At 37.3% G+C, this 18,049-nt stretch overlaps 1 protein-coding gene across 1 annotated transcript in view; it reads left to right on the top strand.

Annotated features, from left to right (window-relative positions):
* The window catches only part of LOC148941432 (uncharacterized), a 364,996-nt gene that overhangs the window by 277,179 nt on the left and 69,768 nt on the right, over positions 1-18,049 (top strand). The window contains exons 21-22 of the mRNA XM_089104420.1: positions 14,071-14,187; positions 17,316-17,404. Of these exons, the coding sequence (XP_088960546.1) occupies positions 14,071-14,187; positions 17,316-17,404 (206 nt within the window). The remainder of the gene's footprint in view (positions 1-14,070; positions 14,188-17,315; positions 17,405-18,049) is intronic.

The raw sequence follows: 18,049 nt of genomic DNA, 5'->3' as shown, positions 1-18,049 counted from the left end.
CTTTGGCTTGCCCATCTTTTTCAATTTGATCTATATCATACTGTAATTTTTTAATATACTCTAGGTGCTTTCTTTCGTCTACCTCTCTGGCTATCCTCTCTTTCTCCATGTTTTTCTCTCTCTTGCTCCAAATTTAATATACGTTGTCTCATATTTTTCTCCCTTTCTTTTCTATCTCTCTTTCTTTTTATTCTATCGGCTTCACTCTCCCTTTTTGGTCTTGAATTAATCTCATCTCTGTCCGACATAATTTCAAAATTCCGTTAACTTCGAATTACCTCTTCAGTCTAAATGAAAATTCTTTTATCCAGTTAACTTCCGGTTTTCTCGTGGAAAATTGTTTTGACACGCAGCAATTTTAGCCTTATATTTTTGAATACTAATTAGTTGCGTGATATATTGATTCGTAAATTTTCCAATAGTGCTCTCAAAAGGCATAGCCCATAATAGATCTTCATAATTGTATTAATTGATTCAGTATTTCTTTCTTTTCTCTTTATATGTAACCACAATAGGCTACTTTTGTTGGCTAAACTAACCTGTCTCTTCGAAAGCGCGGACTTCTTTTATTATCAGATTTACTGATAGGACCTTAACTCGCTTCTCGTTTCGTTCTCTATCCATTATAATATTCTCTTCTCTCTGCTCTCTAGCTATCTCTCTTTCTCTCTTCTCTTGTCTATCTCTCTCTCTTTCTTTTCTATCTTCCTCCTCCTTTTTTCTCTGGCTACCTCTCTTCTCTCATGAAATTTAATATTTGTTGTGTTGCATCCATTTGAGTACTCTTCGCGAGCCCCTGCTGCAAATTGAACTTCTACTACTGGTGCTGCTTGGCCTACTATTATTCTCTCTGTTTTTATATCCTCTTAATTCGTTTTCTGATTCTATTCGTTCTATATTGCTATTTTCTCTTACCCTCAACTCCCCTACATTTTGTACTTCATATGAAGAGTGAGTTGGTTTTGTTTTATTCGTCTTTTCATATAGTGAGTTTTCTTCATGTATTATTGCCACTGTTTCTTTTGTCTGGGTTTCTCTATCTAGGAATAATTCTATCTGAAATTGCCTCAGATTTTTTTTCTTCTTCCCTGGCTCTTCGTACCGGGGATCGCTCTATTACTGATTTTTGTTTTGAAGATTTCCTCTTCCTTGAACCCAGTCTCCAGAAATGTCTATTTCACCTGTTGAGTGATATATGGTTCCTTGTCTGATGGTGTTTTTCTTAAGGTATTTCCAGCGGGAGTTGCTACATACAATTGTAAGTCTGGATTCGATTTTTTGTTTTACCGCGGTAGATCCTAAAGCACGTGTGTGTGTGTGTGTGTGTGTGTGTGTGTGTGTGTGTGTGTGTGTGTGTGTGTGTGTGTGTATGTCTTTATGTGTTTGTGTATATATGTATGTATCTGTGTGTGTGTGTGTGTATGTGTGTGTTTGTGTATGTATGTTTGTGTGTTTGTGTGTATGTGTTTGTGTGTGTGTGTGTGTATGTGTGTGTGTGTGTGTGTGTGTAAGTTTATGTGTGTGAGGGTGTGTGTGAGTGTGTGTCTGTCTGTGCGTGCGCGTGTGTGTGTGTGTGTGTGCGTGTGCGTGTGCGCGCGTGTGCGTGCGTGCGCGTGTGTGATCGCTCTGTGTGCTGATGTGTGTGTGTGTGTGTTAGTGTAGGTGTGTGTGTGTATGTTTTAGTGTGTGTGTGTGTTTGTTTTTTTGTTTTTTTGTGTTTTTGTTTTTTTGTGTTTTTGTGTTTCTATGTGTTTTTGTGCTTGTTTGTTTTTGTATGCATTTTTGTTTTGGTGTGCTTGTGTTAGTTTTTGTGTGTGCGTGTGTGTGTAAGTTTTTGTGTGTGTGTAAGATTTGTCGTGAGTGTGTAAGTTTTCGTGTGTGTGTGTGTAAGTTTTCATGTGTGTGTGTGTAAGTTTTTGTGTGTGTGTGTGTGTGTAAGTTTTAGTGTGTGTGTGTAAGTTTTAGTGTGTGTGTGTTAGTTTTTGTGTGTGAGTGTAATATTTTGTGAGTGTGTGTAAGTTTTTTTGTGAATGTAAGTTTTTATGTGAATGTAAGTTTTCGTGTGCATGTGTTAGTTTTGTGTATGTATATGTTGGTGTTTTTGTGTGTGTGTTCGTTATTGTTCGGGTGAGTTTGCAAGTTTTTGTGTGTGTGTGTGTAAGTTTGTGTGTGTGTTTATCAGTTTTTGCTTTTTTGTAAGTTTTTGTGTACATGTAATTTTGTTTGTGAATTTAATTTTTTTAGTGTGTGTGTAATTTTTTGTTTTCGGTTGTAAGTTTTTGTGTGTGTGTGTGTGTAAGTTTTTGTTTGTCTAAGATTTTGTGTGTGTAAGTTTTGACGTGTGTGTGTGTAAGTTTTCGTGTGTGGAAAAATTTAGAAGTGTCCAACTCAGAAAAGCTCGAAAACGTAATTTACATATCCCAAATCATAAGTTTCAGACAACACACTCCTATGAGCGGCTAAGAAATCTAGCTCAGAAAAGTCTGAAATAGCAAACTAGTCATCCCAAACTATTGGTTTCAGACAACAAACACCTATGATGGACTAAGAATCCTAGCTCTGAAAAGTTCAAATAGCAAACTACACATCCCAAATCGTAATTTTCTGACAACATACACCTATGAAAGGCTATGAAACCTATCTCATAAAAGCCGGAAATAGCAAATAAACCATCCCAAATCATAAGTTTCAGACAGCAATCACCTATGAACAGCTAAGAAATCCAGCTCGGAAAATTCAAAAAAATAGCAACCCGCACATCCCAAATCATAGGTTTCAGACAACACATACCTATGAAAGACTAAGAAATCCAACTCAGAAAAGCCCGAAATAGTAATTTACATATCTCAAATCATAATTTTCTGAAAGGACACAACTATGAAAGGCTAAGAAATCTAGCTCAGAAAAGTCAAAAATAGCAAACTAGTCATCCCAAACTATAGGTTTCAGACAAAAAACACCTATGAAAGGCTAAGAAATCCAGCTCAGAAAAGTCAAAAGTAGCAATCCATCCATCACAAATCATAGGTTTCAGAGACCACACACCAACGAAAGACTAAGAAATCTAGCTTAGAAAAGCCCGAAATAGTAATTTACATATCCCACATCATAGGTTTCAGACAACACTCACCTATGAACGGCTAAGAAACCTAGCTCAGAAAAGTCAAAAATAGCAAACTAGTCATCTAAAACTATAGGTTTCAGACATCAAACACCTATGACAGGCTAAGAAATTCAACTCAGAAAAGTCAAAAGTAGCAATCCACTCATCCCAAATCATAGGTTTCAGACAACACACACCTATGAAAGACTAAGAAATCCCACTCAGAAAAAGCCCGAAATAGTAATTTACATATCCCAAACTCGAAGTTTCAGACAACAAACACCTATGAGTGACTAAGAATCCTAGCTCTGAAAAGTCCAAAAAGCAAACTATACCTCCCAAATCATAATTTTCTGAAAGGACACACCTATGAAAGGCTAAGAATCATAGCTCTGAAAAGTTCAAATAGCAAACTACACATCCCAAATCATTAGTTTCAGACAACACACACCTATGAACGGCTATAAAATCTAGCTCAGAAAAGACAAAAATAGCAAACCACTCATCTCAATCATATGTTTCAGTCAACACACCTATGAAAGGCTAATAAAGCCAGCTCAGAAAAGTCAGAAATAGCAAATTACATATCCCAAATCATAGGTTTCAGTCAACACACACCAATGAAAGACTAAGAAACCTAGCTCAGAAAAGTCAAAAATAGCAAACTAGTCATCCCAAACTATAGGCTTCAGACAACATTCACCTACGAAATACTAGAAAACCTTAGCTCAGAAAAGTCAAAAGTAGCAATCCACCCATCCCAAATCATAATTTTCTGACAACAGATACCTATGAAAGTCTAAGAAACCTAGCTACGAAAATTCAAAAATAGCAAACTCACATCCCAAATCATAGGTTTTAGACAACACACACCTATGAAAGACTAAGAAATCCAATTCAAAAACGCCCTAAATAGTAATTTACATATCCCATATCATAAGTTTCAGACAGCATTCACCTAAGAAATACTATATCCAAAATCATAAGTTTCAGACAGCATTCACATACGAAATACTAAGAAACCTTAGCTCACAAAAGTCTGAAATAGCCAACTACTCATCCCAAACTCGATGTTTAAGACAACAAACACCTATGAGTGACTAAGAATCCTAGATATGAAAAGTCCAAAAAGCAAACTACACCTCCCAAATCATAATTTTCTGAAAGGACACACATATGATAGGCTAAGAAATCTAGCTCAGAAAAGTCAAAAATAGCAAATTAACCACCCCAAATCATTGGTTTCAGTCAACACACACCTACGAAAGGCTAAGAAATCCAGCTCAGAAAAGTCAAAATATAGCAATCCACCCATCCCAAATCATAGGTTTCATACAACACACACCTAGGAAAGGCTAAGAAATCCAGCTATGAAAAGTCGAAAATAGCAAACTACATATCCCAAATCATAGGTTTCAGTCAACACTCACCTATGAACGGCTAAAAAACCTAGCTCAGAAAAGCTACAAATAGCAAACTAATCATCCCAAACTATATGTTTCAGACACCAAACACCTATGAAAGACTAAGAAAACTAGTTCAGAAAAGTCAAAAATAGCAAACTACACATCCCAAATCATAGGTTTCAGACACTACACACCTATGAAAGACTAAGAAACCTAGCTCAGAAAAGCCCGAAATAGTAATTTACATATCCCAAATCATAAGTTTCCGACAGCATTCACCTACGAAATACTAGAAAACCTTAGCTCAGAAAAGCCTGAAATAGCCAACTATACATCCCAAACTCGAAGTTTCAGACAACAAACACCTATGAAAGGCTAAGAAATCCAGCTCAGAAAAGTCGAAAAAGCAAACTACACATCCCAAATCATAGGTTTCAGACACCACACACCTATGAAAGACTAAGAAATCCAACTCAGAAAAGTCAAAAATGGCAAATTAGCCATCCCAAATAATAGGTTTCAGTCAACACACACCTACGAATAGCTAAGAAATCTAGCTCAGAAAAGTCAAAAAAATAGCAACCCACACATCCCAAATCATAGGTTTCAGACACCACACACCTACGAAAGACTTAGAAATCCGGTTATGAAAAGTCGGAAATAGCAAATTACATATCCCAAATCATAGGTTTCAGACAACACTCACCTATGAACGGCTAAGAAACCTAGCTCAGAAAAGTCAAAAATAGCAAACTAGTCATCCCAAACTATAGGTTTCAGACAACAAACACCTATGAAAGGCTAAGAAATCCAGCTCAGAAAAGTCAAAAGTAGCCACCCATCCCAAATCATTGGTTTCAGACAACACACACCTATGAAAGACTAAGAAATCCAGCTCAGAAAAGTCAAAAATAGCAAACTACACATCCCAAATCATAAGTTTCAGACACCACACACCAAAGAAAGACTAAGAAACCAAGCTCAGAAAAGTCAAAAATAGCAAAATAATCATCCCAAAATATTGTTTTAAGACAACAGTAAAATAAGAAATACTAGATAACATTAGCACAGAAAAGCCTGAAATATCAAATTATAAATCCCAAATCATATTTTTCTGACAACGCATACCTATGAAAGGCTAAGAAATCCAGCTCAGAAAAGTCGAATATAGCAAACTACACATCCCAAATCATAGGTTTCAGACAACACACACCTATGGAAGACTAAGAAATCCAACTCAGAAAAGTCAAAAATAGCAAACCACATATCCCAACTCATAAGTTTCATTCAACACACACCAACGAAAGGCTAAGAAATCTAGCTCATAAAAGCCTGAAATAGCAAACTACTCATCCCATACTATTGGTTTCAGACAACAGTCACCTAGGAAATACTAGGAAACCTTAGCTCAGAAAAGCCTGAAGTAGCAAACTACACATCCCAAATCATAGGTTTCAGACAACACACATCAACGAAAGACGGGTGCTCGGGGAGAGCCTTTGAGGGCCTGTGGGACCCCGTTGGTCCTTTGGGAGCTCGGGGGGCCGTTGGGGGACGGGGGGAGGGCGTTGGGGGGGCCGGAGTGGGCATTTGGGGGGCTGAGTGGGCCTTTGGGGCGTCGGGAGGGCCTTTGGGTGCCTGGGGGACATTTGGGGACCGGTGGAGGGCCTTTGGGACCCCGTTGGTCTTTTGGGAGCTCGATGTGCCTTTGGGGGGGCCCGGGGATGGCATTTGGGGGTCTGGGTGGGCCTTTGGGGCGCGCGAGGCCCTTTGGGAGCTTGGGGGGGCCTTTGAGTGTCCGGGGGGACAGTTGGGAGCCTGGGGGGCATTTGGGGCCTGGGGATGGCCTTTGGGGGTCTGGGTGGGCCTTTGGGGGACCGGTGGAGGGCCTTTGGGAGTTTGGGGGCTTTGAGGACCGGGGGCTTCCTTCGGGGTTGGGGTAGGAGGTTTGGAACCCTTTGGGGTTGGGTTTGACGACCTCACAACACTGTTCAAATGAAACTTTTGTATTATAACGACCACAGAGTTTCACCATTAAATTCTCTTCTAAAATCTCTTCAAAAATCTTCTTTTAAAATGTCTCTATCTTTTTCGACGAAATAGTTCCATAACCTGTCCAAACGATTTCGCCCAAATTATCCCTAAACGTAAATTCAACGTGTTCCTTTGTTATTGGCATCTCTGCGCTAACGCATTTCAAATTAATAAGAAACCTGATTCCAGCGCTAAAACAATTCATCGCTAAGATGTTTCTTGCCTAATTGTTTCCGTGGCCTTTGGTTATTAATATCCTTTGGAGTTCGACCAAAAGAGTTGTTCCCGAGGCAAAGACATTAATGACTTGGATCTATTCCTGGAGAAATGTTTCTAGGCGAAAATTTTTAAAGTCTGACAGATGATGTCATTGATTGATTGATCTGTCGAGAAAGGGGAAATTAATTTGTTGTTTCTAAGGGGAATTATTGATTCACGATAGGTGAATTGAGGTCGATAGCACAGGTGTTCCAAGGTCGATGTTGTTGTAAGTGCACGCTCTCAGCGAATGTCAAGGTCGATGTTGTTGTTGTTGACACACTTTGATTACGCAATCAAGTTCTCGGAAATTCACTTCCCCTTCAAGTCCTAGATCAATAACATTGTTCCCGTTAGAATTCAATGCGCATGTGCAACCTTCGCCCCGGAGCTATTACACATAGAAACATCAAATAAATCGACCTTGGAAAAAGAGGTCATTGACCCCATTAACCACGTGTTCTCCCTAGGGAGGCTATGCCCATATATGGGGTGCAAAAAAGTTATAGGTGGCAGCAGGGGTGAGCAATGGGGGTATAAGATAGCTCTCTACTACTATATGTTAACATTGGGTAAAGTTCATAACTTTCAGCTCTCCTCCCGGGAACTTCGGGGGATTAAGTCATCCTAACAGACATACTTATAATATTTTCGAACATACTGAACAAAATGGCTATCTACAAATTTTGATCTGGTGACATTGGGAAAACAATGAGCATGGGAGGGGGCCTAGTTGCCCTCCATTTTTTTTTGGGTCACTTAAAAAGGGCACTATAACTTTTAATTTCCATTCCAATGAGCCCTCCCACGATATTCTTGGATCACTCGGTCTATACAATCACCCCTGGGGAAAAAAAAAATAAGCACGCACTCGTGATCTTTCTTCTGGCAAAAATGCAAAATTCCACGTTTTTGCAGATAGGAGCTTGAAACCTCTACAGTAGGGTTCTCTGATACGCGGAATATGATGATGTGATTTTAATTAAGGTTCTATAACTTTTTGGGGGTCTTTCCCCCTTTTTTCGAAAATCAGCCAAATTTTCTCAGGCGCGTAACTTTTGATGGGTAGGATTAAACTTGATGAAACTTATATATTTGAAATCAGCATCAACATCCAATTCTTTTGATGCATCTATTTGTATCAAAATGCCGTTTTCTAGAGTTTCGGTTACCATTGAGCTGGGTCCCAATAACCAATATTTTTGGGTAAAGTTCATAACTTTCAACCCTCGTCCTGGGGGCTTCGAGGGATTACGTCATCCTAAAATACATAGTTATAATATTTTCGACCATGCTGAAAAAAATGGCTATCTCAAAATTTTGATCGGGTGACTTTGGGAAAAAAATGAGCGTGGGAGGGGGCCTAGTTGCCCTCCATTTTTTTTGGTAACTTTAAAAGGGCACTAGAACTTTTAATTTCCGTTCCAATGAGCCCTCCCACGATATTTTAGGACCACTGGGTCAATACGATCACCCCTGGGGAAAAGAAAAGAAAAACAAAAAAACAAATAAACATGCATCCGTGATCTTTCTTCTGCCAAAAAATGAAAAATTCCACATCTTTGTAGATGGGTGCGTGAAACATCTACAGTAGAGTTCTCTGATACGCTGAATATGATGGTGTGATGTTTATTAAGGTTCTATAACTTTTAAGGGGTCTTTCCCCCTTTTTCTAAAATCAGCCAAATTTTCTTAGGCGCGTAACTTTTAATGGGTAAAATTAAACTCGATGAAACTTATATAATTGAAATCAAAATTAACATCTGATTCTTTTTATGTATCTATTGGTATCAAAATTCCGTTTTTTAGAGTTTCAGTTACCATTGAGCCGGGTCGCTCCTTACTTACAGTTCGTTAACACGAACTGTTTGATTAGATCATATTTTTCTTAGAGTATGGCAATTTAATGTGCGTGTGGGTGTGTTTTACGTAATTCAAACGTCACGGAACAGAAAACCAGGCATCATTTGTATTTAATCTAAAACTGTTAAACGAATGAGACAAATACGGAGCAGTTGCCCCAAGATGTAGCCTATTTATAAATTGCTCAATACTAAGTCTATGATGTCTTGAAACTTGCGTTTTTGCCACAGTTATATCGTTTGACTTCTTAACATCACTACTTTGCTTTGTAAAGAACAGCCTAATGGCAAAGTTACATGGTTAGTGACAGAATATTATTACCCATACATATTCAGAGCTTACTGATCCTCCAAGTTTGTAAATGTAAATGCATATTTATGTTCCTGTTTAATTGTTATTAATCAGCAATTAAAAGTGAAACAAAAGTCAGTTTTTGCAATGAAAAATACTTAGCAAAACGCTGTTACTAAAAATAACAACTCTCTGGAAATACTAAGCCTAACCTAAAATTAAGATTTATTTTAGTTATAGTTTTACTTGCGAAAAAATCTTTAGCGGTTGGGGATAAGCTTACTTTTGATGGAAATAAAAACAAAATGTCGCTTCTAAGAAGTGTAATCTGTACCTTATTTATTCACAGCACAATTTAAATATAAAATAACCTAAAAAAATAACGGTTGCTTTTGAGACAAGACGAAATATAGAATCCTTGTGCATAAGTAAGTAAGTAAGTATGGCGGCACTAGACCCTTAAGGTCCAAACCGGAGATGCTGATCTCCGTTTCGTGGCCCATCGGCGAGGAAGTGCAATTGGGGGCTGGGGGCCAGCCATCCTGTGGTTTCGCACACCCGTCCTGTTTACCTTCGCCAGATATCTCCAGGTACCCATTTTCCCCAGGGGTGTTCGTATCAACCCAGTGGTCCTAGAATATCGTGGGAGGACTCATTGGAACGGAAATTAAAAGTTCTAGTGCCCTTTTTAAGTGACCAAAAAAAATGGAGGGTAACTAGGCCCCCTCCCACGCTCATTTTTTTCCCAACGTCACCTGATCAAAATTTTGAGATAGCCATTTTGTTCAGCATGGTTGAAAATATGATAACTATGTCCTTTAGGATGACTTATTTCCCCAAAGTCCCCAGGGGGAGGGCTGATAGTTATGAACCTTACCCAATGTTAACATGTAGTATTGGTTATTAGGAAGTATACAGACGTTTTCAGGGGGATTTTTTCTGGTAGTAGGGGGGTGGATGGGTCGGGGGTTATTTGGGAAGATCTGTCCATGAAGGATGTGTTCATGTGGGACGGGACCTTGCTATGAAGGGGGTGTAGGATTTCCCAGCATTATTTAAAAAAAAGATCAGAAATTAAATATAAAAAAAAACAAGTTTTCCAACTAAAAATAAGGAGTAACAAAACTTAAAACGAACAGAAAGTATTACGTATATGATTGGGTTCACTCCCTATTGAATACCTTGCTCTTTAAGCCAAAGATTTTATAGTACTTTCACAAGAGCTATTTATTCTAAATAACGGCCTTTGTGATTAAGGGGTCATTTTTAAAGAATTGGAACAAAATTTGGACTTTAGCTTAAAGAGCGAGGTATTGACTAGGGGGCGAGCCCCCTAATATACGTATTAAAAATATATGGATGTAGAAGTTCGTTACGTAAGTTACTTCGTAAGTTACGTATATTTATTACTAATAAAAACCTTCGTAATTAAAATTAAATAACTTTCTAGAAAGTCATTTAACCAAAAAAAATTAAAATTAATGTGCAAATTTTGTTTGAATCATTCAAGTACGGTTAGCCAAAATCAAAATCTGCATTAATTCAAAAACGTTCAAAAATTAAATAAAAAAACAAGTTTTTTTAACTGAAAGTAAGAAACGACGTTAAAACTTAAAACGAACAGAAATTATTCCGTATATGAAAGGGGCTGTCCCCTCCTCAACGCCTCGCGCTTTACGCTAAAGTTTGACTTTATCACAACGCTATTTTTTTTAAAAAATAAAAAACTTTAGCGTAAAGAGCGAGGTGTTGAGGAGGGGACAGCCCCTTTCATATACGGAATAATTTCTGTTAGTTTTAAGTTTTAACGTCGTTCCTTACTTTCAGTTAAAAAAACTTGTTTTTTTTTATTTGATTAGAATTCAAGTTTGAATGTATGAATAAACCTATTTTGTATATTCAAACCTACATTCTTCATCTGACTCGGAAGGGATTAAGAACAAATAACAAGTGTTGTCAACCAAAAGTAAGGAGCAACATTAAATTTTGAACTGAACAGAAAGTATTCCTTATAAGAGGAGGGCTCCCTCTTCCTTAATCCCTCACCCTTTACGCTAAAGCTTAACTTTGTCCCAATTCTTTAAGAACAACTGCTGCAACACAACGGGCCGTTTTATGTAATAAAAAGCTTTTTCAAAACACTAAAAACTTTACCGCAACGACCAAGGGATTAAGGAGGGAGCAGCTTTGGTCACATATGGAAGAATCTGTTCGTTTTAAGTTATGATGTTGCTCCTTACTTTCAGTTAATTTTTTTTTTTATTTAATTTGTAATGATTTTCTAAATCATGCCAGGAAAATCCCCCCTCCTTAGTAGAGTATTTACCCAGTAAATCCCTCCTGGGTAAAATATCCCCCCCCCCAATCCCAGAAAATTCCTGTTGGAAAATTACCTCCTTGCGGAAAAAATTCTTATTTGATTCTTTTTCAAATCATTCAGGAAATCCCCCTCCCTATCCGTGGAAAATATTCTTTTGAAAATCTCCCCACCTCTTGAAAAGTTCCTCCCACGGAAAATTCACTTACGGAAAATCCCTCCCGAGGAAAATTTTCTCCACGAAGAATCTCTCTTGCAGAAAATTCTACCCCACCTGTAAGATTCCCCGGATAACTCGCTTGTCGCTGAAAATTTGCCCCGGACAATTTCCCCTGGAACATTCTCTCTGCATGTAAAATTCAGCGGCCAAAGAGGAAGTAACACAAATAAAAGGCATTCTGTCTAGTACTTCTGGAAAATTTTCCCTGGAAAATCCTCCCCCGGAAAATATTCACCGTTTAAATACCCCCCCCCCCCTTCATACCCGTAGAAAAACTCCCCTGGAACCAAAGAGACAGTAAGATATTGTGGAGCCAAAGAGACAGTAAGACCTATAAAAATAATTTAGTATATGATTTCCGGAAAATGCTCCCCACCCGTAGAAAATTCACCCCCAAAAAATTTTCCTCGGACAATTCCCTGCCACCGAATATTCCCCACGCGTGTAAGATTGAGAAGCTAAACGGAAAGTAATAAAATGATTTCCGTCCGGGAATTCTGGAGAATCCCTCATGGAATACCCCCTTCCAGAAAATCAACCCCATGGAGAACGTCCTCCGGAGATCCTCTTTCTTTCCGAAGTAAATTAATCTGGACGATTCCACCCCACCCCACCCCAAAAAAACTGTCTTACATAGGGTGCTTGTGGGTCACTGTATTATGAACCAAATCGGTTAAGTTAAATGAAGCATTAAAATAAATGCAAGGAAGATTTTACTATAATATGAAGGGAGGCATCACCCTCGGCACTTTATTCAGGCTTATTCTATCTCAAGGGTTATGACAGATTAATTCATATACCCTCCCCTCCCCCCTACACACACACACACGCACACACCCTTTTCTATGTTTATGTGAAGGCTCATATAGAGATAGACAGTTTGGGCATTTAAATGCACCATTTAAAGCATATGATCCCTCCCCCCTCTAAACAATGACCCATTGTCCATCTTTAATAATAGCTTATGCATAATTATACATCACTCAATATATTTTCATGCAAAATCAAGCGAATTAGCTTAGTTATTAAATCAAGTTTTAAGGTAATATACGCCTATATTTACCATTTATCTTATATGAGCTACTACATGACCTTTCAGGACCGAATGCACCACAGTGTGGCATTAATTTCTCTGTAACTAGGAAGCTCAATATATAGTTGTTGATACCAATAAATTGATTGGCTATCCAATATCTTTCAAATCCTAGTTTGGTGCCAAGTATGACAGAAAACGTCACTTTACTGCCGCACAATCTTTTTGATAACTCAAAAAGAGCACTGGATCTTTCAATTTCCGTTTTAATGAGTCAACTCCCGATATTCTAGGACCATTAGTTTGATACTGTCACCCCGGGGAAAAAAACAACAAAAAAAACTAATAAACACGCAACCGTAATGTTTATTCGGGGAAAAAATGCGAAATTCCACAGTTTTACAGATAGAAGCTTGAAACCTCTACAGCAGGGTCTTGACCATCGTTTGACTTTTTGGTGATCTTCCTCTTTTTCGAAAATCAAGTAACTTTTCTCAGTCTCGTAGCTTTTGAAGGGTAACATTAAATTTAAGCGATTTTGTATATGTGGAATCAGCATAAATGCTAATTCATTTGATGCACTAATTATTTTCAAAATTCATTTTCTTATTGTTCATTTATTATTGGGCCGTGTCGCTCTTTACTTACAGTTTATTACCACGAAATGTTTTATAATGAATATATAAAAATACAAGATAAAAAATAAAGCTTTATAGTGTGTCAGGTATCGAATTAAAAAGAGAAAGAAAGGTAGAAAGAGGGGAAGAGTGTATGAGAGAGAGAGGGGGGGGGGGGAGAAAGAGAAAGAATAAAATAAAACAAAAGATGGACAACCCTGCAAAAAAACAATAAAGAGATAGAGTTATAATGCTTGTTTTGAGAGATGTGGATTTACTGGAATACTTAACCGTAATTTATTGATAAATTATTCAGGAACATTTTTGTCTAGATCACTAGAGAAAGGGGGGTAAACATTACGTTAAAAAAGATAAAATAGAAAGGCTTAAAATGTTCTACAACCACCTCTTTTCTAATTATAAGTCTTTAAAACCGATGTAAAGCGTTTTTATACCTGATTTAATTGGAAAAAAAAAGTTTTGCTTAAAGTCTGCTTCGTCCAAACACAGGTTCTGACACAGAAGCTCCCAGGACTTGACCCAAACTGGGGATCAAACTCAATTCTTTTTCAATTTTAGAGTTAAGACTGGTTATAGACCTAACAAGTGATATTAAGCCTTATAGATATGACAAAATGGATACAGGAATTTCGAAATCCCTTCTCAGGCCCTAGGTTTGGCTATACATCCATTTCTGAAGTTTTGTTCACGTAGCACAATGATCTTCTAACCTCACAAGTAGCTACTGCACTAAAAGTGAAAAAAATGGATGTTGACAACATCTTTTCGGTCCCTAATCTGGGTCTTAGGTCCATTCTTGTAAATTAAATGGGCTTAAAGTAACTGAATTAATATTTATCATGAAGGTGCTATTCCTCACTTGTACTACTTGAAGTTTCCTATCTTTGTGTTTATATATGAATTTCAGGTCTGCCTGGCGATGATGGCAGTCCAGGATTTGCTGGTCGTGACGGGAAGCCTGGCCTAAATGGACAAATAGGAAAACCGGGTCTTCAGGGTTTTCAAGGTTTCTCCGGAATGAAAGGTACGTTAAAGATGTATATTGTTTGTGAGTCTTGCTTTAGAAACAGTAATTGTTTTTCCTTTTTTGTTTCTTTTTCGTTGTACTCACAGAAAAGCAAAAACTCGCTATAGAGTACAAATCAAGAAATAAATAAGTTAAAGCAATACTTCTCTAGTGATGCTGGTATTTATACTTTATTCAAACGTGTTCAAAGAACCCCTAATAAGAAGAAAAGAAATCATTTCGAAAAAAATGAATTTTACTCCGTAAATCATTTTTTTTTAGAGCTAAAATATAATTTATATTGTAAAACTGATCAAATTACAAAAGTGTTTCATAGTAAGCACAACTTCTTGATCATTCTATAGATCATTCTGACCCATGATTTAAGAATAACCCTCCAATCCGAAGGAAGATAAATATTCGTGGAACAAGAGGTGAAAATACACAAATAGTTCATCAGTTATTATCTAAGGGATGCCACACAGGCCACAAAGGATGTCACATAGTGCGGAAGGAGAAATCTATACAAATGCAACGTGTGTTCTTACCTAAGACATTAAAGAACAGTCATCACAGCATGAAGCCACCTTGAGGTAAATAACCTGAGGCACCTGAGGCATGAAGCCGCTAGCTACAATTAACTCGAAGCTCATCACTCCTTGACTACTTTGTGGCAGCCAGGTTTGAGTTGTAGTTCCCTGAGCTGCTAGGCGCAGCTTCGTTTACTATGGTAAAATATACCAGAAAGGATTCCACATCGCACAAGAGGGGAGAGATAGTAAGATAAAGCGTTCTTTTCTGTCCAAAACTTCCCTTATGAAAGAAATATCTACTTTTCCCTTTCCCTCATATCCTTTAACCGTTAGTATAATGACATAGCATTAGAGTTGGAAAAGCTTGATAGACTTTCTCCTCACAATCGTTTTTTTAACTTTTTTTCTAAAGCTAATATTTTTGTTTTTTTGTATGTTTTGTATTTTTATGTATTAATTTATTTTTACTCCACATTCTAATACTTATTGTACAATGTTTTCCTGGGTAATAAATAAATTATTAAAATTATTATTAGGACGGTCTCCTTTGCCTTCTTTTCCACTTCTCTTTTTGTTGCCTCTTCTCTTTGTAGAAACTGAAAGTATTTAGCAGTACAAGCTTCTTTTCATTAGCTTTAGCAGTCCTCACCCTATTATTACCTAGCCTTACAGCAGCGAAGGTCAAAGCTTTGTTTGCAATTTGATGCTAAATCGCTTCTCCATCTGATTTACCACTCTAACCCCTCCTTACTCAAACTACTGAAACCATGAGACCTTTCAAGATTGAGCTTGATTCTCTAGGTTGTGGAGCATCGGGACTTCACATTAAATCAACGCCAGAAATTTTGCACCTTCCTACGTTAAGAATCTTGAAACTACTACTACTACTACTAACAACTCACCGCAGCACCAAGCCTCCTGAGGCCAACACAGCTACGCACGCGCATCCTCCATCCCAATCTATTCAAAGCCTCCCCTTTTACACCCGCCCATGAAGTTCCCATTTCCTTTAAATCTTTCTTTATGACGTCCTCCCACCCCAGACGAGGACGACCTGCTTTCCGTTTAGCCCTAGATGGTTGGCCGAAAAGAACAATCTTCGGCAATCTGTCATCCTTCATCCGCACAGCGTGCCCTAGAGAGCGGTATTGAACCACATTTTTCGTATAGCCTATTGTTTGAAATACGGTCAGTAAGCCGGGTACCCAGAACAATCCTTAAGCAATTTCTCTGGAAAACATCTAGCAATCTTCATCCACTTTTTGGAGTGCCTATGCTTAAGAACTATATTTGACCACTGTCATCACTGTACCGTCTAATATTCAAATCTTGGTTTGCAGACTAATCTTCCCATTTCTTCAAACTTTTTTTAACTGTGAAAAAACAGCCGGAGCCATGGCTGTTTTAATTTAAACATCTTCAGTGCTTCAATCGTCTTTACTAATAATACTTGAAAGATTATTAAAGCTGCCCAACTGATCAATCTTTTTGTCATCCAGTGTCACCTTTTTATTTTAATTTATTCCTGGCCTTAGTGACTTGGTCTTCTTAACATTAATTTTAAAACCTATTCTAGCACCTTGAACTCGCAAAACCTCGCAAAGCCTTTCCTGTGCTCCTTAAGACAAAGTCTATCAAAATAATCCATATAAAGGGGGATAGAACACAACCTTGCTTAACTCCTGATTTAATACAAAACCAGCTGCTAACCTCATCTCCTACCTTAACCGCAGCAATGTTATTCTCCTACATAGCACTAATCACTTAATGTATTTGTTTGGTATACCATACAAGGATAAAACCTTTACTAAAGCTCTTCTATCAACAGAATCGAACGCTTGCTCATAATCTATAAAACTGAAATGTGTTTTGATTTACGAATATTTCCCAAAACTATAAGATAATACCTTACCGAGAGCCTTCACGCGATAACCAAAAGGTTACATTTATTTTAATCCCAGCTACTTAATGAACCTCTTTCTCATAGGATAACGGATATTCCTCTCATATCCTTCTCATAGAGTATTTCTGAGATCCAAGGATAACAACTAAGAGACCGTAGAAAATTATAACAACTTGTTCAATTTTTATGAATTATAAAATATACCTATACTTAAATCAAGACAGTTTACCTCTAGCCATAGGCATTCTTGCTGCATTAATTGGGGACTTGAGCAGCCGTTCAGTTTTGGCACCACACATTCACTTTATATTTAAGTAGATAAAGGTGTGGTAACTTTGATTTAAATATTTTGTACGCTAAATAAATATAATGGACAAAAAAGACATGAAAGAAAAAAAAGACACAGAGCAAAATTTTTATTCAGTGAAACAAAATTGAGAAGAAAAAAAAACAGTTTTTTCCACTAAGTCCACAAGGATCTCCATTGAACCGTCTTCAGTATTATATTAAACGAAGAGCTATATATATATATAACACTAACCTTTAAAAATTAGAAAATTAAAATGTCCAATAGACACCTCAAGTCAAAGTAAAGAAAACGAGAAAACTAAATAAAAGCAAATAACACGAAAATATGCTACCCTCTTACAACAAAAGAAAAAAGGTAACTACTTTTTATCCTCTTTTTGAAATTTTTGTTTCTTATCCAGGGGAAGATGGAGCAAGAGGATTAACAGGAAGACAAGGAAAGGTCGGAGAAGAAGGTGATCCAGGACCGCCTGGATTTGATGGACTTGATGTAAGTACCTATAACTCCTTCGAACAACAATTATACTAATTCACCATGAACAATGTTGATAGAATGCAACTTCTTTTTATCCTCCATTGTGTTCACACGGAAATTCTATTTAAACTAAAATTGGTCTTATGGGCTGATTCTAAACCCTTTGGGAGCTAACATTAGGGAAGTAGCTAAATAATTTTGATACACAAAAGATCCAAAGGCATCAGAAATCCAGAAAACAGTGAGCCGATTTTCCTATCCTAGGCAAGAGGATTAAAGGAAAATAAGAGAAGAAAATGTATTCAGGCCACCTGGGATTTGATAGACTTAATGCAAATCCCTATAATTGCTTTAAAAAAACATCATAAAAGTTTTATCCTGATAATAACTTTAATTTTACATTGGTCACCACTGGGATAACCACTAGCTGAAACTGATGCGCTAGAAAAATTGGAGACCAAAATATACATGATAGAAAATTTGAGACTTGAATTGATTTTTGAATTGAAATAAACTTTATTTAAGAAAAAACAAACGCCATTTGATCATTTAACATATAGCCGTCAAAGAAGAAACAAAGCTCTGAGGACGAACGACTAAAACAATCAATATCCATATGTTCAACAAAATAACTAGAAAAAAATATATAATAATAATAAA

Source organism: Artemia sp. Qi Xiang Cuo, chromosome 18, assembly GCF_049724085.1.
Source record: "Artemia sp. Qi Xiang Cuo chromosome 18, ASM4972408v1, whole genome shotgun sequence".
NCBI lineage: Eukaryota > Metazoa > Arthropoda > Branchiopoda > Anostraca > Artemiidae > Artemia > Artemia sp. Qi Xiang Cuo.
The sequence above is the reverse complement of the archived record's forward strand: the minus strand, read 5'-3'. Positions and strand labels throughout refer to the sequence as shown.